The sequence below is a fragment of the Mirounga angustirostris genome, unplaced genomic scaffold, assembly GCF_029215605.1.
Source record: "Mirounga angustirostris isolate CCGP_5_RB_7025 unplaced genomic scaffold, mMirAng1.0.hap1 SCAF_4, whole genome shotgun sequence".
In the NCBI taxonomy this organism is placed as follows: domain Eukaryota; kingdom Metazoa; phylum Chordata; class Mammalia; order Carnivora; family Phocidae; genus Mirounga; species Mirounga angustirostris.
In genome coordinates this window covers 26,185,139-26,209,266 of record NW_026991712.1, presented here as the reverse complement: position 1 = coordinate 26,209,266, position 24,128 = coordinate 26,185,139, and the positions used below count along the sequence as shown (strand labels likewise).

The following is a 24,128-nucleotide window of genomic DNA, read 5'->3' as shown; positions in this document are numbered from 1 at the left end:
AGAACAAATGGAGGATGGGTAGCAGAAAATTATTTTGGATAGGATGTTCAAGGAAGATTATCAGGTTGAATGAAGTGTAGTAAGCCTAAAAGATATCTTTGGGAATGCATGTTCCAAGCAGGAAAAATAGTTCAAAGATCTTGAGGCAATTAATATTTTATCCATGAACAAATGTTGAAAATGAACTAAAATTAAAACTAATGCTTTGGGGCACCTGGGTGGCTCAGTAGGTTAAGCATCCAACTCTTGATTTTGGCTCAGGTCATGAGATGGAGCCCTGCATTGGGCTCTGCGCTCAGCCAGAGTCTGCTTGTCCCTCTCCCTCTGCTCCTTCCCCTCCCACCTCAAATAAATAAATAAATACATAAAATCTTTTTAAAAATAAAATAAATAAAATTAAAGATAATGCTTTGATACTAACCTAAAGATGACTGTGTACTTGACTCTCATATTTGAATCTTTAAGACATCAAACCTTTTCCTTTTTTGAATATTTTAAGACAATTATTTTTATTCAGAACATTTTGAAGCTAAAAATATTTACAATTAAAAATAGCAATACAAGTATATTTTCATTTATGTAGAGACTAGCAGTTGGACCAAATGGTAGAACCTAAACTGAGTTATCATCTGAGTGTCATTTAGAATCATCACCTTTCTATTTTTGATCTCACACTGATACCATAGGTTCTTCTGTTATACATTCAATTTTCTGGATTTACCAGGGTGTACATTATTTCTTAAATGGTATAAAGTAATCCTTTTCATGTGAACTAGGCAGTTGCTGTCTTATTCAATTTTCTATCTCTAGGTATGCATTTTCAAACCAATGGAAAGTAAAAGGTAGTCTGTTCTATGTTCAGATTCTCCAGAGACGCAGCAACAGGTTTCTCAAAAAGGCCAGGGACCTACCTACAGATGGACTTTTGACGGAGAGACTGCAATGGCTCCTGACTACTTCACCTTTTGCCCTTAAAGTAGAAAGTGAGGCTGAATCCAGCCAGGTTGGGGAAAATACACTGACATTTACTCTGGAAGTTGAGTATCAGCCATGAACTAGGGTCTGGTCTGAAAGTCTGATAGGTTTTAGTGTCTAGTAGGAGCTCTGTCCTTGCTGAAATGATCATAGTTGAATAGGATCATCTTCCTTCTATTTACATGGATTTTTATTTCTGATGGCAAAAACACTGGGATTAACTGACTGATTGATATATGTGACATATATGAAAAGGCTTTGTAATACTCCTGAAACTAATATTATACTATATATTAAACTAACTGGAATTTAAAAACTTGAAACAAACAAAAATAAACTAACATCTTCTTCCATTAAGATACCAACAAAAAGCTTTGTAATAATATAGACTAGGGGTTTTCTTCGGCTTTAAATAAAAATGATTTATGTTTAGGGTTTAGAATTCTTATTCTCCTTATCACACAGTATATTCTTTTTCTCTCATTCCCATTCTTATTCCTAAAACGTTCTTTCATTTTTCTTGTTTTACTCCTTTCTTAATGTCTTTTTATCTCTTTCTTCCTCTAACCCTGTCTCATTTTCATAGTTTCATAGACAAAAGAAATTTCTTTGGATAATGAAGTTTTTTAACTTTTCAACAACAGAAGAAAAGTCTGAATGCAAATCTTTGTTAAATATACATACTCAAAGCCAATTATAATTGTATTAATCACTGTTTAACTTTTTTTTTTTTTTTTAAGAGAATGAGCATGCAGCACAGGGAAAGAAAAAATCTTAAGCAGGCTCCATACCCAGCACGGAACCCAACGCAGGGCTGGATCTCATGACCCTGAGATCATGACCCAAGCCGAAAATAAGGCTCGGATGCTTAACCAACTGAGCTAGCCAGGTACCCTATCACTGTTTAAATTTTAACTTTATTTTAATTTTATACTCTTGCAAACAATGAGAACAAAACAAATCATGAACATGTGCCTATTGTTTTAAGTCAGTTCCTTTTCAACCATTTGTCCTTAAATGTGTCAATTGATAGAAATTTCAATCTCAGGGTGCCTGGGTGGCTCAGTTGGTTAAGCGACTGCCTTCGGCTCAGGTTATGATCCTGGAGTCCTGGGATCGAGTCCCACATCGGGCTCCCTGCTCAACAGGGAGTCTGCTTCTCCCTCTGACCCTCCCCCCTCTCATGAGCTCTCTCTCTCTCAAATAAATAAATAAAATCTTTAAAAAAAAAAAGAAATTTCAGTCTCCCAAAATAGCATATTTTAATAAATAACTACTATTATTCTCAAGAAAATTGTTATATTTCTTCCAATGTCTTTCTTAAAAGTTTTAAGTACAAAAAAAAATGTTGCATTCAAGGGACCTTAAATTATTAGAATTGGAAAGGATGATAGGAATCCATGTTTTTAGCCTTTTTAAGATGCAAAAATCTTCTGTGGAAGATAATTTTTACATTTATTAACTTTAAAATGTTATTAAAACAACATATCAACAAATGAGAATCAATAATATCAAGCCTTTTGTCAGCACTGCGTGTAAATTCTATACTCTAAATCCAATACCTTTAGAATTAAAGTTTTCTCCCCTGATTCTGTGAGGGAAGATTTGGCAACAACAAAAACAACTTAACTATTGAGTACTTTCTGGACTAGAACTATGTCAAATCATTTAATAGTCACAACAAACCTACAAGGAAATTCTCTTATTTTCCTGATTTATTGATATGGCAATTGAGAATCAGAAACTGTGTAAATTTTCTAGGATCATGAGGTAACTCACCACATCTCAGTGTTAAAGTCAGAGCACAAGACTATTGCCTAAGACTTAATTAACCCTTATGCTGAGAACCTACAATTCCCAGCTGTGGGGATTTTATTTGGTTTTACATGATTCTTTACAATTTTTCCCAATTAACACGATAAATATACAAATAGAACCTTTAAGGGATAATTTATAGATTTACACTTCAGTGCTTTACATATATAGGTTCTCTGAACACTCAGACTAGAGCAATAAATGGATTTTTTCAATGATATTTAAAGATTAATGAGCTAGTTTATGAATTTCCAGATGTCATTATATCGTTCTATTTTTATAATAAATGATTATTTTCAAGGAATTTTCATCATGTATATGAGACTAAATGAAGACATCTACTTACCTAGTTATGTTCTATTATATGGTATTGATATTTTCTACAAATACCTACATAAATAAACTAACCATGACACAAATTATGTAAATAATTACTGGAAAAAGAAATAGTGACTGATTCCTGACATTCATAGAGAAATATTAAAAAATCCATTGTGAAGCTGAAGAGATTTATTATTATCATGTGTCTGTCTTCAATTACTAAACTGATTTAAAGCAATGTAATTTCCGATTTATGCATATTGCATGACTAATTTTGGCATAGACATATAGGAACATTTCTCTCAGCTCATGGTCCTTTAGTTTAGATTATTTATTACTCTTTTATAAGAAGAGTATGAAGTCAACATATATTGTGGCTCAAAAGGAGAAACATCTGTTTTGTCTTTATGAGAGTATAAAAGTACAGAAAGGGGAAGATCTGTTAGTTCCATTAACCCTAGTTCTATGCTAGGTAAAAAATAGGAGGAACATTAACTCCAAATTATTTGTTTTCCTGTACTTGTTGGTTGTCAAAAATGTATTTCAATAGGGTAAGAAATCTCACATTATAAATAAAATATAGATATTGAATTAGGAAAGAATTAGCTTATAAATCAAAACTTAAAAAGAAGTAGTCCTCTCATTTTAGGCTGAGGTTTGGAGTCAGAAAAACTTAGTTACTGCCCCTACTCCACCACCTACTATGTCCTGTCAGTTTAAAAATAACTCTTTTACCTCTCTAAACTTCAGTTTATTCAATTGTAAATTCTGAAAGTAACTTTTCCAAAGGTGTGCTGTAAGGATTAAATTGAATATGTATTTAAATTGCTCAGCATGAAATCTGGCAAATAGAAAGGATTAAGTAATTGGTAATCATATCAGAAATTGTGGTTATTTAGCTGAAAGATGAGAAAGTTGAAGAATCATTTATAGCCTTCTACTGTTTTAAATTATTTTTATAGGTAATTTTCAACAAAGTAAAGAATAATAAAATAATAGTTCACATTCCACTTATTATAGTGGGCAGAACTAAAATATTTGGTGTAAGAAAAATGCCCTGTGAAATATGCTAGGTATATCTGTTTGGGGGCTGATGATATCAAGTTCCTAGAAAGACCAAGTGATCATCCATCCTTTCTTTATATTCATAATTGCCTTGCTTTATACCATCTTCCCAGCACAATTACTAATAATGTCCTGATATGGATAGTAAATATATGATACTTAGAACAAATATATACTATACAAATTACATGTTCTATAAATGATATCAATAGACTTTATCTTTACTCCTTCCTCAGTAGAAATTAGTATATTGATTCACAATTTTAAAATACACTTTATTTTAATGAACTATGAGCTAACATTATGTTAAATCTGTGTTAAAATATGGTAAAATATGTTTTTAAAAGTTAAAAATAAAAAGTATTGATTCACGTAATTCCTTTTCAGGTATGGCAAGATGTGTTATTAAAAATACATTTTATATATTTATAAGTGTATATGTGTGCATATACACAATCATGTCACCCTCTATGAGAAATTGGAATTGAGATTATTAAAATAAAAACAAAATTTTGCTTATCTTTTATTTAAAAATTTCTTCCTCCTATTTTCTAAATCATATACCAGTATAACTTCAATGAAAAAATTCAATTCACAAGAGCTATTTCTTAACCTGAGATTAAATCTTACCATTCTTCTTTTAATAAAATACTATATAATCAGGGGTAACTGGGTGGCTCAGTCAGTTAAGCATCGGACTCTTAATTTCATCCTGGTCATGATCTCGGTGTCCTGAGATCAAGCTCTGCCTTGGGCTCCGTGCTCAGCAGAGAGTCTGCTTGAGATCCCCACCCTTTCCTTCTGCCCCCCACTCCCTGCACACATGCTCTCTCTCTCTCGTTCAACTAAATAAATAAATCTTAAAAAAAATAATGTAATACCATGTAATCAAACAAAATAATTTCCAGATATGCTCTTGGGCTAAAGAAGAAATAAAACTTCCTAACATACCCTTTCCACATCTATGGAACTGTACAAGAGCCAAAAGTCATTGTAATGATCTTGAAATAATATAAAATTTTAAAATTTTGGCTTAGAAAATATTTTAATCTGTTTCATATAATTTAACAGGGTTAAGAGCCCATAGCTTTAGAAAGTGTATATTCCATTTACCAATTTAAAGTAGATACAGTCTTGCAAAAATTAAGTTTTAAATGATTAGATTTCTGGCTAATCCTATGTATTCCTCTCATTCAAAATATTATTACTTAGACCTGTGAGAGACTGAAAAAATCTCTTATTTTGTATTTTTTACACATACCTATAACTAATAGATAAAAAACAGATTTATTTTCTAATGCATATTTTGTAATTCTTTTGATGCCAAAGTAGAATATGTCCAAAAAAAAATCAGCTTCTGAAATCTTTAAAAGATATATAAATTCTTTACATATTGGCATAGGAATCTCTGCATAAAATTTTAGAGATATTTATTTCAACAATCCCATATTAGTAGCATTCAAATTTTGTGTTATTGGCAATATGTACGTATATCTTCAAACATCTAAATCAATAAATGAGGAAACTATCCAGCTAATTCAACAAAAAATATTTTTGATTTATCACATTACATCCGAACTGCATCAAATATCCACATTTACTTGCATATTTATGTACATCATAACTAATGAAGTATTTAAAAATTAATGAATAACCACTAGATCTAAAATAGGATTATTGATAGATGCAAAATAACTAATTTCGATATAAAATATATACAATCACAAAGCATTCAAATTTACATACTCACCAATACAGGTAGGTAAGGAATCATTCCATTGGGCTAAAGAATTGGGCACTGTATCACACCTAATTGCAATGGATCCATGGAGGATATATCCTGGATTACATTCAAAAAGAACCAATGAACCAACTGCAAATTCATTGCCAATCCTTCTTCCAAATCTTGGCTCAGGCACAGAACTGCATTGTGTGGAACTTGTTCTAGGAACAGCTGTATACAAATAATCGTTGATTTTAATTTCATATTTAGTAGAGAAATAAAGATTTCAAAATGTAACTATTTAAACAAATTTCAAATAAGTCTTCACCTTTTATCAGCACTCAAATTAACAACTTGAATACATTTCTAAAAGTTTTAATATTCATACAAAATAAAATGCAATTTAAAATGAATACTTGCTATTGTCATCAAGATTTTTTTAATTTAAAAAACATTTTACTTTTGATCCTTTAAACATCATTAAGTAAGGTTTTTTTCTTATTTTTTGTTTTACTAAACTCTTACTAATGTAACAAAAAGGTTTGAAATAGGTATTTCAATTTATGGTATGATAACTGAAAGATATATTTTTTTCTTTTTAAACTGGGATACCAAGTTCAAACATGTGTCAGGTTTCATGAGGTAATGTCACATTTTATTTTTCAGTAGTTTCATAGATTTAGAAAAGAAAACACAACATTTTACTAATTTCACAGTATGTTCACAAATTTAGCTGTTCAAAATGTTTGTTATTGATGAAGACAATTATGTTCAAGGCTAAGCAGAAGTCAGACAGATTAACAACAATAGAACTTTTTATTTTAATCATACAATATCAAATTTGAAATTGCTTTTAGACTTTATAGGTATGTCCTTCGATTGTGACTTTTTTTTTTTTTTTGGTTTAGTAAAATAGAATGATAACAGGATGTTTTTTCTTTTTAAAACACATACAGATGGGATTAAAGAGTTTGACAACAGCCCAAAAAAATGATATGATGAATTCCAAATAGATTGATTCCTCTTGTGACTTGTAATAGTGCCTTTTTAAGTTTGTAATATCACATACTGTTTAATGAAGGAATACTATTAAAAATGAAACAGTAAAATATTATAGCCAACATTATAAATGGATAAAGGAAGTTAATAAAAGTATCAAATCATATATGTTTATAAATGTCTTAAGAATAAAGTTCAAGATACATTTGAGAATAACTACTACATGATCATACACAATTAAAAGAAAATGTTTCGAATTATAGACCTTAATATATTAATGATAATGTGGAAGCTTGTCTATAAAAGGCAAGAAGAAACTGCGTAAACAAACTTTCAGTTGCACAAAAATATTTAATAGCCATGAAGAAAGTTTGAAATCTCCTGAGAGAATGAGAAACTAAAATTTTAGAATGGAATAATGATTTCCCTGCATGTCTAAGTACATCAGCACAAAATTTTGCATATTTTTAATTTAGAATGCTAGGCTATGGGGAAAATAAACTATGTAGAGAGTGAAGAGTTGTCAGAAAAAAAATAAATGTTTTAAAACAATATGTCAGAAGGAAGGAAAATCATACTTGAGAATGATGATGGAAGCAATAGGTCATTTTTGACTTTGGTCAAAGTAACAGTGCTCTAGTGATGAGGGAGGGAACAGGGCAAAACTTAAAAAAAAGAAAAACAACTAAAACAACTATGATCTCTCCTATATGGTTATGAGGATCTCATCATTAATAATTCTGAACATAGCATGAGGTAACTGATATCATTCCTTAGTGTGTTTCTAGGCTACAGGGTCACTTACCTTGATAAACAAAGTGAAATCCCTTAGCTGTTATTGGTCCAACTGAAGTAAATCGAATTGTGATCTGATTACCTGAACTCAGTGGAAGTGATTCTCCTACTCAACAAAACAAACACTAAGATATCATAAATAATTTCATTCAGTAAACCTAACAAATTATATTAATTTACACTGTTATTTGAAAATGTCAATCTATGTTCTATCAAATTACTTTAATATATCCTACCTCTGACAATATATTTTCTTAGGGTTCAGCTTCAATCTCAACCTTTTTACCAGAGGCTTTTATTACATTTGATACATATTGTCTCATTTTAAAAATAATCCTTACATATTTTATATTACATTAAATACCACAGACTAAGTGACTATTATATTTACTTGATTACAATCCCCCAAAATAGTTGGTTATATTTTTCTCAAGAGTTTAAGTTACTATTGTGTTTCTATTTTTGTTTTTAATAAAGAGTGATTCTATTTTCAGTTTATGTATCATATGGATGACATAAATCTCAACTTTCATTGTAATACCAATCAAAGTCAGTCTTTAATCAATAATTGATGCATGGCAGTTCTATTAAAGGATACCTGAATGGGATCCTGAGAGGGAAGATAACAGAGAAGATTGCTGAGTTGGCCCATCATACACCTCAACAACATCGTGGAGTGATGTCTGGAAAAATACAAACTGGCCAAACACCACTGATCAACAGGAACCAGGAGAAGCAAACAAATCACCAACCATCCAAAAACGAAAACAAAACAAAACAAAAAAAATAGAAAGAGGAGGAGAGAGAGAACAAAGTATTACAATATAATACTCATCTTTTTTCTACCTTTAAAAGAGGGTAGGTGCCAATTGGTTGATATGCCTAACACACGTATTTCAGGTCATAAAGGTAATGACCATGGCCTAAAAGCAATAAAATTTTTTAAATACTATTTTTTAAAAAATAAATTAAATGGGTATAGCATGTATTTTTAGATCAGAAATCACAAGGTTGGTGATTATTACTTTATAATAACTTTGATTTTCCCATTGGTGGTTTGGTTCTTTTCACTTTGTGACTCTCTTCTCTTTTTCTAATTTTTTTCTCCTCTTTTATATAAGATAGACAATGTTCTAATTTGGGGGATTTTTTTAGAATGCTTTTAAAATGCTGTTCCACTATGAGTAATAGTTCCACTGGAAAAGTATCAACAAGATACTTTTCAGGTACAGTGTTCACATTCTAACTTAAAAATGATTCCTAAGCATTGTTAATATTCTGCCAAAATATTTCTTTATAATTCCTCAGCAACTGAGATATACATATTTACAAAATGTTGTTTTTCACGGCAAGTACAGATGTGAAGTATTTATCAATAGATATTTATGTCTCTCATTTTTGTACTTTTCCTTTAATTATACATGAACTTTACGTTAGAAACGACCCAAACTATAACTTAAAAGAAAGAACCTGTTCCAGAACAGAAATAAGCTTATATTTTGTTTTTTAAAAAAGGAAATAAATTTTTAAAATTATCCTTAAAACACTTTGTTGAATAGAAAAATTACAGGGTTTAAAAGAGTAGTTTTTTAAGTTTAATAATGTAAAAACAAGGTAACTTTTATAAACTCAAAATCACATTACTGTAATTAAACTATACATTGCATGAATATATATTTTAAAGTTCATCATAATTTATACTTGAATCAAGGTTATGGTCATTCTTTGGTGGTCCTATGAAGACAGGCTAATTCATCTGAAACATGCTGAGTTTTACATATGAACACATACACATAATACTGTAAACAAAGATACACTTTTTTTGTGTGCGCCTGCTAAAATAAGCTGGTGATCTCAGTCCAGTTCTTTGTGGGGTAAAGGAAAATGAATACAGATACAGAGTTGTTGCTTTGAACAATTCCTGACCATTGTTGTGCTGTTTTTCATAAATAATTCTCCTGAAAACATTTCTTAGAAGTCATGAAAACAAATTTATGTTTCTGTTGAATCAGATACATGCATTCTATTGTTTTAATAGTTTACAAGTCATATGAAATTTCAGTCCAGACCTTTTTAAAAGATCGATATATTGGTCCACCAAATCCCAAGCCATTTCAAAAATATTCCAAAAAATATTAAGAAAGTTTTTGTTTTCTGTTTTTACATTTGTTTAGATTGGTATTTGATCTGTTTTCAACTGTGTCTTTGAAAGTTTCTATTATAATGCAGATGTCCTCATTGCCTGTCCTGTTAGCTAATCACAGGCACTTTGTAAAAACACTGCGCAACAAGTCTCTTGGTAGATAAACTATTCTTTCTCTGTATCTTTTTTGGGAAGACATTAGGAAAAAAACCCCACTAAAATTCAACATCTTTTAACTCATTCTGCCAAATATTTCAAATATTTCATTAGGAAACATGCCCAGTTCCCAAGCAAACCACCACATTACAAACAATATCTAAAAAACAAAACAAAACAATCCCCCCCCCCAAAAAAAAACCCCTCAAAAAACAACAACAACAAAAAAAACCCAGAGTCATCCAAGGGCTTTTTCTAAGGAAAAACAATTTTTTTTTCTTGTTTTTAGGCCTATTGTTCACAATTCTCACTTCTCTACAGGTAGACCAGAATTTTGTGTCACTTGTGAACTGGACATGTTGAAAGGGTAACTTCTAACAATATAGCCATAAACACCACATATTTGCAATGCGTTAAGTAATGAAAACCATTTGGCATGTCCTTGGAGTGTTCTTAATAACTTGTGCTTGCAATTTGTGGTGCTAATTCTGAGCTGACAGTGGGGAGAACTGAGAAGGGCTGGGGGTAAGGGAGTGGAGTGTTGAATCTAGCCTCATTAAGCACTCACTAGCTAGTGGTAAGCTACTACTCTTTACCTGTGCTCTAAATCTGCATTAACATAGCCAAGGAAATCTTAAATTAAAAATAGTCTTTATGAGAAAAAAAAAGTTACTCTGAGAGTATACTAAACCATTATATGAAAAATAAAATTTTAAAGTACATTTTTGAATAAGTTTTTTGTAGTATGAAATATCAAGAACACTTGCATAGTGATCTGATTTCCTACACATTACCAGGTTAAGTATTGCCTCACTAAATTATGTTACAAGCCCGAACCAAATCTTTCTCAACTAGAAATCTCAAGAATTAAATGGTAAACCTTGTGTTTGCTTCTCCATGCCGTCCACAAATGCCTTTATTTAGTTAGTTTTCTTATGTTCACACAGCAGTAGGTCTTCTGCTTCTAAAATGTTCTGAATGGCCAACTGCACCCTTTGCATGGTTGAGGACTTTGTAGGAAAAAATTGTGAAAGACTTTAAGATGGATCAAAAGATAACTGGATGTTGTGTTTTGGTGAGATATTTTTTTAGCTCACCTTTCTGGGTCACCTGTGTTTTGGGGGGGCTGTGATGCATGCAATGGATTATTGTCCAATGGACAGACCTGTAAATTCATTTCAGCATTCCATGCTTATCTGTGTATCTATGTATCAATCTACCTATCTACTGATCTATATTTGACTATTGAATTCTATATTGAACCACTGTAGTAGTTACTGAAATCCTCGTTAATTCCTGGGTTAAATAAAATTTTTGATACATGAAAAGAATTTGATACATGTTTACTTTAGATTTGCATGGGAGTCATGGTTACACTCTCATTAAAAACCAAAACAGAACAAAAACCCTTTTAACACTGATCTACGTACCTCAACCTAATGACTGGGCCATCTTTTTATTTCTAGGACTACAATTAACCTCCAAAGTCTGGGCTGAGTATGCCTTCTGAAATGATTAGCGAGCCCTCTATCTTCTTTTTCTTCGTTTCCAACAGAGATACAAAATTCTCTGCATCTCAGCTCCAGGGCTTCTTTCCCTTTCTCTGGAGATCTGCATGTGAATATCAAAAGTACTTTGTTCTCAGGCTATTAGAGTAGGCTATAAACACTAAACTGTTTCTTAAGGGAAGCACCACTTTAAGTGAATTTTTTTCCTTTCTTAAGCATGATAGATCTTAAAAATAATCTTTTAACTCCTTTGTTCGAAATCTGTTTTATAATGTTATATGTGTATTATTGCAGTCTAGAAAAAAGAAGAAAGGGGAAGCCTAATAAGGTAGAAATAAACATGTAAAATACCACTACAAATCAGTCTATGCAAAGAATCTATTATTATCTCTGAAATTACTTCTGAGCCTCTTATTTTCCACATATTTTATCCTAGAATACAGTTTATTAATCTAACTAAAATTGTTGATTCTATTCTATGATGTACTGGAAACAGCTGGGGTCAGAAAGCCAACTGGTCCAGAGAGATTCTTTCTCTTAGATCCCATTAACTATATTTGTAGTCATTGAGGTAGCAGTTTACCTTTACCTATGGAAAGATGTTAGGTTAGCCAATTAAATTAATTGTAAACCAACAACAGGGCATGTTGGGCACATCTTTTAATGCAGATCATTGCTGTGCTGATCATTTAATCCATTCTTAAAAGCAAGTCCTCTACCAACCTCTAATGGACAACATGTAGGAGGTGTTCTAGGCTGCATTTTAAAAAAAAAATACAATTTAGATTTTTTTATAAAGATTTTATTTATATATATGAGAGAGAGAGAGCGAGAGCATGAGCAGGGGGAGAAGCAGACTCTCCTCTGAGCTGGGAGCCTAATACGGGGTTCGATCCCAGGACCCTAAGATCAAGACCTGACCCAAAGGCAGACACTTAACTGACTGAGCCACCCAGGCACCCCTACAATTAGATTTTTAAACATCACTTAGTCTGCTTAAATCACTTAAATAGTGAAAACCTCTAGTTTAGATCAGATAGATAGGATATTTACTCCAACTTTAAAATTTCCTAGTTTGTTTGCTCCCCCATGAGCAAATAAACTCAGAATGAGACAGGACATTGTGTTTATCTCTTTTTCTTTGTACATAAAGCAAGGTTTATCTGACTTCTAATTTTTACAGTACTCTATCCAACCAAGGCAGAAAGGCAGGGTTCCATTTACTGAGATGGTTTGCATGATACCAATGTTCATTTAACTAAGTTTCAAAGAGCATTTGTTTCCTTATTCTGCACCAACTCTGTCATCTCTCCTTTAGTCACTTTCGTTTAAGTCATGAGACTTTATCCATTCTGCTTAATTTAGCCATTCCAAATGTAAGTCGGTAAATGATGAAAGGATACCTGGGATGGCATAAAGAAACTCCTGAACATTAATATGGCTGCACAGTTAGAATGAACAGTGCAGACCAGCAATCCCTCAGGAAGTATCTTCATGGAAAACAGTACAGTGGACGGGTGAGGTGAGACATCATGAACTACATGGTTTAGCACCCAGAGGGGTGTGCCTTTGTTTAGAATATAAATAAGTAGTTCTCTACTCTCACTGCTGCTGAAATGTTCCACCATTGCCTAAGCAAGTCAGAAACTTTTGGAAGTTGCATTTAATTCTTGTGCCATCAAAATAACTAGCTAGTGCATTCATTGTACAGAGGCTCACTGATTTAGCAATTAACTTTAAATGAGGATAATAAAACAAACATGGACACGATTGATGTTATTCAGTGATTAGGATTGGAGTTATCGCATTAAAAATAAATACTGAGTTTATGCAAATACAGAAGAGTTTTAATTTTGCCTTTGTCAATTTTGTTTTTCTCTCAGGAATCAGTCACAGAGTATCCCAGTGGCATACTAGTTTTAAAAGGAAAAAAAAAAGCCCTCAGACTCAGATGGGACCATGGCTAAAAGAACTGATCTAACCATTTCTGTTTAAGGTGGTGATTGGTAAACTTCAAACTTGCTTTGATGTAAAAGGGATCAAATTTGGTAGAGGAAGGCAGGGAAGTAGGTCTCTTAGGGCAGTGGTAGTTCTAGCAGTCGGATGGGCAATAGCCCATTCACCCTGGTGCCAACACGCTAAAATGATGTGATTTCTTTGCTCTAGGAAAGAATGGATAAGGCAGCTTACATACTGTCAGCATCTGCAACTGAGCAGATTTAGATGGACTAATGCTTTAAAATCACAAATCTATGGGTCCGAATGCCCTAATAAAGGCTAAATGAAAATTGGCAAATGAAGAGTTAGGTCAGGTTCTGGAATCAGACTCTAGGACTGAATCTAGGATGAGTCACATGAGGAAGTCACTTCACCTTTCCATGCCTCAACTTCCTCATCTGTAAAATGGGGAATAATAAAAGTACCTAACCTCATAGGATTGATGTGAGTTATCATGTACATCGACACTTGTAAAACACTCTGAACAAGTACCTGAACACAGTAAGATGTACTAGTTATTACTACTAGTATCTCAGCCTTGTAAATATATATGCTACTAATTCAATCTGAAAATTCACTGGTAGGCAAAAGTTAATTGACCTTCAAAGTTAGATAATATATTTTTTTCTCATACTCTCCTTTCCACACATGCATATTTAGAACAAAGCACAGACCTAATTGGGTTAGAAGAGCATTCCAGCTGTTTTAGTCAAGGGTTCACTGGACTGATGATTTCAAAATGGCTATGCACTTCTCTGTCTACTTGATTTTACCTTCTATCCTTTCGGGTGGAATATGAAACTGGAATTGGCAGTTTTCTATACGGGCTAAGAAAAAGGGAGCAATGTGAGAGCGCATTCTACTTTTGTTTTAGTTCCCTTCATCTTAAGTCCTAGTCCCTCTGTTGCAAAGGCATTGAAACACCATCACAAAAGAAATAGTTCCACACAGAGGGGAGTCTGGGCAGGAAAAGGAAAAGAAAAATACTGTAAATTCCTATTAGATCTCAGCATGATTCTCAACATGCCTGTTGTCCTTTTCAAAATCTATACATTCTTTTGTATCCCAGGGTTCATTTTGATTGTATTAGGCACTCAGCTGGTTAGTTGCTCTGTGAAAAAAATGTAAAGAAGTCACCCCTGTTTTGCTCAGCTTGCATTTCATTCACCAACATGGCACAGGAGAAAACACACATGTGCACTCACACCACCAGCAGAACAGAAGTAAGATTCACATCATAGATATATTTGGAACTGTACCTGATTATGTGTGCAAGCATGAAAAAATTACTGTTGGTGACATAAGATATCAAAAAGTTTGGCTACCGTTATATGAATTTTGTCTCATACTTTCACCTCATATGAATACTCCAATATTGTAGGAATGTCCATGTATGCAAAATGCTTCCTTTTTCAATTAGTAACATACACATACAGTACTCTTTGTTCTCTATATGCTCTGTGAAACTACTTACTGTATAAAAAGCTCCAAGGTTGCTTTTGGGATATAATGCCACTTGGATACCTCATGATTTTAAAAGCATTCTCATTTAAAGATGATTGTAAGTATCCAATTAAAACCTCGATTTTATGAAATATATATATAAAGTGAAATATTATATATATATTATATTACATAAAGTGAAGTATCTATATAAAGTGAAATATTATAACAATTTATTCAAAAGCATCAAAAGGCAGAACATTTAAAATCAGTCCCAAACCAAATTAGTGTGCTACTTATTTTTTTTTTTAAGATTTTATTTATTTATTTGAGAGACAGAGAGACAGATAGTGAGAGAGAGCATGAGTGGGGGAGGAGAGGGAGAAGCAGGCTCCCCGCTGAGCAGAGAGCCTGATGTGGGGCTTGATCCCAGGACTCTGGGATCATGACCTGGGCTGAAGGCAGTGGCTTAACTGACTGAGCCACCCAGGCGCCCCAGTGTGCTATGTATTTTCAAAACATCATCTAGCACTGGAAAAGTTTGAGTAGAAGTTGCACTGATATAATAATAATTGAGAATTTCATCAGTATTTTGGAAATGTTTATATTTTCCACATATCAGTTAGATTCCAAATACTTAGTTATTATTATAGTACAATGCCAGTAAACTATTAACTCACAAAGAGGTGCTTTACACTAATATAGCATTTTAGATAAGGTGAGTCTTGTGAATCATACACTAATTATCTAGGGGCTATTTAAATCACATAGAAGCTTGCCTCCACCATAGATCCTGGGGCCAATCTTGCCCTAGAGCAAATAACCTAGAAGTGCTCCATTAGTCAGCATTTCACAGAGCACCATTGAGAGCATTCTGCCTCTGAAAAGAAATAGACCAAAATCTTGTTATTGCAATTTTGTAATAATCAGGAAAAGATGCTATTTTAAAAACAAAATCATGGCTCTGACCATGGTACCTGATTATCCAGTGAACTAAGTAGCTCCAGAAATCTTGTCCTGCTTTGAATTCATAGCAGTAAAGAGGATCCTAATTTATTTTCCTGTTAGCAGTTTCCTGTGTGATACCCGTGCCGATCTATAAGCTAGGTTTACTGACTAAATCCATCATATTTACTTTCAGGCTTCTCTAAAGCTGGCTGTACGTACCATTTACTCACCCCCAAAATTTCAAACTGCCTATAACTTACTTTAAACATATGGGCATTATAAAAAAAACCTCTTATAGCAAATGTAGTTCAGTTTTCTTTAATTGTTTCAGGAACAAATATGTACTCAACTGCAAGCCAGCAGCTTATCTGCAATTTGGCAGTTGTAACATTTCCCAATAGCTGAAAATTAATTTGGTGTTCAAAAAGCAATGAAATCAAGAAAAACACAATAAGCAATTCTACTGCATGTTTAAAAGAATTAAAACAGGAAAGCAAAATTAAAAGTTGAAAGTGTTACAATATTTTATTAGCACTTATTTTCAACTCAATTTCAATTTGGATGAGTATTTTCCTTTAACCATTCCTACGTCTCTTTTTCTACATATTTTGGCAGAATATGTCTGCCAAATCCCAACTAGGCCAGACAGATTTAGGTCATGAAAATATTCTCATGTGGACTATAACATAAATTAGTGGAATTTTTTTTTATTATGGAAATTTCCAAACATATACAAAGTAGAAGAGTAAAATGAACACCCATGAACCCCATCCATCTGGTTTCAACACTTATAAACATTTCCAATTTTGTTTCATTTATTCTCTCCCATCTCTCCTGTATCCTCAACCTGGGAATATTTTAAAGCAACTCTCAATATCCTACCCCTTTTCCATAAAGGTTTCAATATTTACTTCTAACAGATGAGGACTTTAAAAAATAACCACAACTAACCACTGTATCTAATAAAACTAACAACAATTTCTGTAATTTAATAACCATTTCTTAATCCCATTTCCTGATTTTCTCCCTTCCGAAGAAGTATTTTTTATAGTTATTTTGATTAACTCAGGATCCAGGCAGGATCCACACATTTCATTTGGTTGAGGTCACGAAAGTCTCTTCCAATGTGTTAGATCCCTGACCCCCATCTCATTTTGGATGTTACATACTTCTGGAAAAATACGGGTCTTCTGAAGGCAGAATACTGAAGTAGGATAAAACTCAACTGATCAAATTTTCCTGTCATCTAGGTTTTGTTGAGAGTTAATTTGATGAAGTGCAGAACACCTCTGGAGGTAAGAGGGCTGCTATGTGCATACCGTTCCTGATCCTCTGAAGTCCCATTTCAATTAGAGCATTTTGTTTCTCTGTTTTATTTATGGGACTTCCACATACAATTCAGCATTAAGCCTGGATTCAAATTCTTGCTTTCACTGAATTCTTTACACTCTGCATATTGCCTCCTACGCATGCCATGCCTTTTCTGCAGGCTCAGCGCCCTGAACCCCTCAACTCTCAAAGTTCCACTAAGAGTTCTTTAATTGGCAAAATTTACATCTATTTTAGGATGACAGATGGAGGGGTTCATCATAAGGCAACATTTTAAAAGAGTTTCTCAGTTTTTCCAAAAAAAGAAAAAGTGCTCTTAATAAATAAGGTGTTCTGTGTGCTGTAGACTCTTAGCCCTTTTTAGGGGTAGATTTTAGAATTCAGAAGAGTAGCAGGGACATCTCTTTTTGCCCACTGGTCCTGTACCATGCTTTAATAAAACCACCTTTTTGCACGAAGAAGAAGAAGAAGAAGAAGAAGAAGAAGAAGAAGAAGAAGAAGAAGAAGAAGAAGAAGAAGAAGAAGAAGAAGAAGAAGAAGAAGAGGAAGAAGAACAGGAGGAGGAGGAGGAGGAGGAGGAGGAGGAGGAGGAGGAAGAAGAGGAGGAGGAGGAGGAGGACGACGAGGAGGAGGAGGGAGCCCAACATGGGGCTCCATCCAGGGACTCCAGGATCATGACCTGACCTGAAGGCAGCCGCTTAGCGGACTGAGCAACCCAGGTGCCCTTCACTATTTTTGTTTTAACATTTTCACCATCATTCTTGCTGACCTTATCACTGATTTTTGGCAACATCCTCATTAGCAAAAGCATCTAATATTCTTTCAGAACTTCATTCCAAATCCCTTACCATTATTAAGTTAGTAATTATTTACTATGTGCAAAATACTGTACTGTTGCTGAGAAACCTATAAATGGAAATTCTAGATATATTGATAAATTTTGATATTGACAAATATTGATAGATTTCAGTTTCTCATATATAGACTTTTGACTAGAAAATCATTTAGGTATACAGACAAGGTTGAAAGAAATCTGAGACAATTTTTTTTTCCTTCACTTGGTACACATATAAAATTTATTTGGATTAATAACATCACTAGTTAATAAACAATGAACCTATTGATGTTTGAGGTTGATGTATAAATCTATTGTTATCTGTCTCCTTACCCAGAACTTTGTACATACAGATCAATTTAGTTCCTTTTAAGAGAGTTTATAGATATGTTAAATAACTCTCCACTGAATTAATAAAATACCATTTTGTGGATGTGGCCTTTTGTTAACAAAGAACTAGATCTCATGGAAAATTAGTGATACAAGGGTCAGTGGAGACCTGTCTCGTCTCTGCTCTCATATTGGGCCAATCTAAAACCTATGAACGCATTGTGTTCAAAAGATATTACCAGTAGACTGTTGAGATTTTAAAATGCATGTTCTCACGAAACAGTGTAAAAATGATAGGTGCCCAAATTAACTCACAAGATCAATTTGACCTAAAATCAGTGTAGTTCATGAAAATAACAGAATATTTTGACTCTACAAGAGATTTCAGAATCTGTCTCAATTCTCTGTTTTACAAATGAGGGAACTGATGTACAAAATAGTTGGATGATTTGCAACAATAATCCTATAGGAAAATGCATTCTAAGCTCCAATTAGAACAACAAGAAACACCCTGCAGGATTTGGGACTTCACTGGGAGAAGAAAGGTCAAAGTCCCTAGACATAAATAACATAATTACTACACCTGCATGGAAAACACTGCTTGATTCTTTTTTTTTTTTTTTAAGAATAACTGGCATACAATATTATATGTAGTTTCAGGTGTACTATGCACAACACAGTAATTCAATATTTTCTACATTATGAAATAGTCACCACAGTAAGTCTAGTTACCATCTGTCACTATACAAAGTTGTTATGATATTATTGACTATGCAGGTCAATATACATATATTTTCTATGATAAAGTTTAACTAAGCTAGGCACAGTAAGAGATTAACAAGAATAACTAAAAATAAAATAGAACAACTATAACAATATACTGTAATAAGTTATGTAAATGTGGCCTCTCTCTCTCAAGATATCTTATTGTACTGTACTCACACTTCTTGTGTGATGATGTGGGATGATAAGATGCCTACATGATGAGATGAAGTGAGGTGAATGACGCAGGCGTGATGAACCATTCGGCTACTATTGACTTTCTGACAATATCTCAGAAGGAAGATCATCTGCTTCTTGACTACAATTCCCTGTGGGTAACTAAAACTGTGGAAAGTGAAACAGTGGATAAGGGGGGACCTACTGTATTCAAACTTCTTGGGTTGTCTGGATATGTCAGAATCCTTCTAAATATTCTAAGTTACTTAATAAGCTGTAATTTCAATGGAAATATCTCACATTATAGTATAAAAAAGCTTTTTACTTACATGTGTAAAATTTATTCATAGACCTGTATAAAGCATTTAGCTTTTAAAAGAAGCTGTGTGAAAAATGTGTTTTGGATTGTCTTCAATGAAAAAATGGTTGAAAATTAATAATTTCGTATCTGAATGCAAAACAAGCTAAAATAGCATCACCTCAGTTCTTCCCAAACCACTTGTAGGGAAAGTTCAGAGCACTGATCAGTGCTAAACACAAAGATAACTAAAAAATATGACTTCAAAAAAGAGCAAACTATTTACTAATTTCTCATTATCATAACAAAGAATAATTAGTGATGCATTTAACTAAATATTTAAAAATTAATTTATAATCACATTATTGTTAATTAAGAACATGAAGACATAAAATACTTGTGCATGTGAATCACTTTATATTATGTATGGGTTAAATAGTTTACAAAACCACAGTAACTAGCTTCAAAATGCAAATGGAATATTCTGTTGTTGTTTTTTTTCCAGTGGGTGAAATCTTATTTTTTATAGAGATTTTAAGATTCCCCCTGGAGATCAAGGATACAATATGTAATTCCATAAAATTATTCAACTTCCCCCAAGTATATCTGATCTTGACCCAAATTACACTCAGAGAAGTTTTACTTCTTTTCCTATTTCCATTCTTCTATTTCTTTTTCTTTAATAAGAATTTTGTTGTTTACATGGTTCTTATATAACAATTATTCTGCATAAGTAACTAAATTTTATTTCTTAATTGTTAATTGTTAGAGAATTTTTACAGTTAGATGATGCTGGGCCCCAATTAGCAATAACCATTAAGCAAAGAATTCACATGTAAAATGGGACCATTATAACTTATTTTATACATGATATTCCAAAGTAAATAAGAGACTCTGAAAACCTTTGGGTTGTATGCTGTAAAAGGGTCACATGTGGCTTATAAGTAAAGTTTTGAGAATCAGAGTTATTAGAAATTTTACACTAAATTCTATTTTTATACATTTTTTTCATATTTAGAGATGATAGATATAGTGTGTTAAATGATATTCTGACTTCAATTTGTGAATTCCAAATTTTCTTTCAGGTTTATTTGGACTATTTGATGGATTAGATAATTAATTTAGATTCAGTGGAGGGCAAAGAGGAGCCACGAGAAAAAAATCTAAATGAAGCCTGCTGTCATTGTTCTATGGCCACATTTGCTATACTTACTTATGCTGTCAGGAGATTGATGTGTGCTGTCAGGTTTTACCTATGATGACCTGAACAGTAGTGCTATTATCCCCATTTTGAGTAAGAGGAAACTGAGGCCCAAGACCACCCCAAGGGGAATTAATGACCAGAAAAGAAATACAGTGGTAATTTTTCCTTTTTCTGAACTGTGTGTATAATATATATATGTTTATACATACAAAACATGTACAATAGTATATTATATATATATAATAGTATTATATATTAGTATATTATATATATATATATATAATATGTGTCATTGTATAATGACATGTATATTATAGTAGTAGAAAGTTCAAAATAAGAAAATAAATGTTATGGTACAAAAAGGAAAGATGTAATGGAGTAATATTTTAATTTTGTGAATGTAATTTTGAAAAACAGAAAAACTTTTACTAAAGTTTGTACTCTTTCAGTTATTTATGTCTTTTTTTTTTTAAGATTTTATTTATTTATTTGAGAGAGAGAGAGAGAGAAAGCACATGAGAGGGGGGAGGGTCAGAGGGAGAAGCAGACTCCCTGCCGAGCAGGGAGCCCGATGCGGGACTCGATCCCGGGACTCCAGGATCAGGACCTGAGCCAAAGGCAGTCGCTTAACCAACTGAACCACCCAGGTGCCCCTCAGTTATTTATGTCTTAAGCAGAAATAAAAAATGCAGGTGTTTACCTAGGATGGATTAACTGAACTAAGTCAAATTCTGTTTCTTTGCCTTAACAATCAGTGCTCTATCATATTGATACTATTTAAATGAAGGAATATATAGTACAATAGGTTGGAGACATGAACTAAAGTGAACTGGAATGATTCTAAATAATTAAAAATTTACTCTAAAAAATGACTGTGGTTGCTTAGTTCTAGTGTATCAAGGGCAAAAATACACAGTAAAATAAAAATAGAATAAAAATAAAAAAATAAAAAAAATAAAATAAAATAAAAATACTGGGGAGTTGCTGTGTGTGTGTGTGGGTGTGCACGTGTGTGTGTGTGTGTAAAACATTATAAAAATTAATTGCACATTTCGGGCGCCTGGGTGGCTCAGTCGATTAAGCATCTGCCTTTGGCTCAGGTCATGATCCAAGGGTCCTGAAATCGAGTCCCATGTCGGGCTCCTGAGCCTGCTTCTCCCTCCGCCTCCCTCTCCCTATCTCTCATGAATAAATAAATAAAAAATTAATTGCACATTTCAATAGATGGTTTGTATTGATTGCAAACTTTCTATAACATTTTTACAAATGAGTCTTTAGGATCAAAGGAACTAAATAGAATCATGTCCTTTTTTTTTATTAGATAAAAAGCTGAAAAAAATGGATTATTACATTCTATGAGTGGTTCCTGGCCATTCTGTGACCCTTTCTTCCTGTATGCTTATGAAGCCAGGCCTCATAGCCTCAGGCCATCATTTGTATCTCCTAAAATTGTTATGTTCTGCCTCTCCAAATTCTCTGACGCTGTGTATCTGGACTCTGTCTCATTTTCTTAGCTAATGTCTAGTCTCTTTGAAGACTCAGCTCAGAGAAGCTATCACTGAATACTCACTACTATTACCTCAGAATTTGTTGAATGAAGGGTTGCTCAAATATGCTTCTATAGTATCCACTGCTTATTCTGGTCTCTCAAGTTATTACACTATTTTGAATTTTCGATTTAAATATCTTTTTTCTCCACTACTTGAAATTATTTATTTGTGTATCCCATTGCCTACTTTCCTGGCATTCACCACATATTTGTGCAATGATTGTAGAAATTCCAATTATGTACTCCCCCCCCCAAAAAAAAAAATCAGAAGTGCTGGGAAAATGTTTTCACTCTTTTCAGGTAATCAACACAATTCCTCTCAATCATTTCAAATACCAGGTGTGAAAAAAGGTGCATCAGCATGGCTCTCCTTTTTCATTTTCTTTGTTTTGTCTCACAAACAATATTATTTAAGCAATTATCAATCATATCTGACAGAGCTTCCTTAAATATAAATTGAGTTGTCACGAGTTGCTTAAAAAGGATAGCAAACATGAGGGTATTCAGTTCAGTTCACTCGAGATTGATGGCCTCATGTCCTTAAGAAGGTAGTACACATGCCATCAGTCAAATAAAGACCAGCTGCCTGTCCTAAATCTCTCCTAACGTGAGGAGAGGTATTTGCCTAGTCACCCAGTCTACTTCACAATATTTAGGATGACCGATTCTGTGTCCATGCTAGGCCTGAGGTACAGGTTCTGCCTTGTGGAGCTGCTTCCTTAGTCCTTCCTTCTTATAAACTCATACATAGAAGCACACGGGTTCATTCTTTCTATCTTCTAAATGTGTCTTAACCAACTGAGCCACCCAGGCGCCCCAAAATGTGTCTTGATTCTAGTTGACCACCTCCTCTTTTCTCTATTCCCATTACTACTTCCTCATTTCAGATTCACATCATCTCTCACCTTCTCTGTGATGTCCCTGTGTACAAACCTGAAGCAACTCCACCTCCTTCTCCACACCTCTATGGAAGAGAGTAATCTAAAATACAAATCCAATTATGTCACTTCCCTATATGACAGTTTAGCTGTGGAACTGACCAGATGGGCTGCATGAACAGTTCGATATTTTCATCAGACCCCCCCACACACGGTTATTTCCCTGGCATTTAATTTCTAAAGGTTATCTAAAGTTCCATGCCCACCACCACCACCACTTCTGTTAAGAAAAATGCTTATGGATACTTTTTCACTTTCTGATATGAACACTAGATCAATAAACCATATTAATGTTTTATTAATGCTCATTAAACAACAATAACTGCTTTGCAATTTTTAGAGTCTTGACCTGTAGTTCACTCTCTGGAAAAGGAATTTGGAGGTCCTAACATCCAAGCTAAAATCAGAGTATTAAGAATTTAAAAAATAAAAAAGGAAGTCAACACACACAAAACTTACTCTTAAAACAGAGATGTAAAATAATTTCATCATAGAAGGTAAAAACTTGGATATACCAAGCAAACAAATAGAGTCTTGATCTTAAGAAAGAAAAAAAAAAAAAAAAAAGCTTGGAAACTTGGTCTCGAGTTCATGGACAGATTAGAAGTCCAGTCAATATCATTTTTTTTTTAAGATTTTATTTATTAATTTGACGGAGACAGAGATAGCAAGAGCAGGAACACAAGCAGGGGGAGTGGCAGAGGGAGAAGCAGGCTTCTCCCCGAGGAGGGAGCCCGATGTGGGACTCGATCCCAGGACCCTGGGATCATGACCTGAGCCGAAGGCAGACGCTTAATGACTGAGCCACCCAGGCGCC

General features: G+C 33.4%; 1 protein-coding gene across 3 annotated transcripts in view; it reads right to left on the bottom strand.

The window, feature by feature from the left end:
• CSMD3 (CUB and Sushi multiple domains 3) overlaps positions 1 to 24,128 on the bottom strand; it is a 1,202,189-nt gene that overhangs the window by 158,042 nt on the left and 1,020,019 nt on the right. For 2 of the 3 annotated variants that reach the window (XM_045896021.3, XM_045896023.3), the window contains 3 exons: positions 8,292 to 8,405; positions 7,704 to 7,799; positions 5,927 to 6,130 (listed from right to left, as the gene is read on the bottom strand). In XM_045896021.3, coding sequence (XP_045751977.1) covers positions 5,927 to 6,130; positions 7,704 to 7,799; positions 8,292 to 8,405 — 414 coding nt within the window. The remainder of the gene's footprint in view (positions 1 to 5,926; positions 6,131 to 7,703; positions 7,800 to 8,291; positions 8,406 to 24,128) is intronic. The other variant, XM_045896024.3, reaches the window with a different exon arrangement.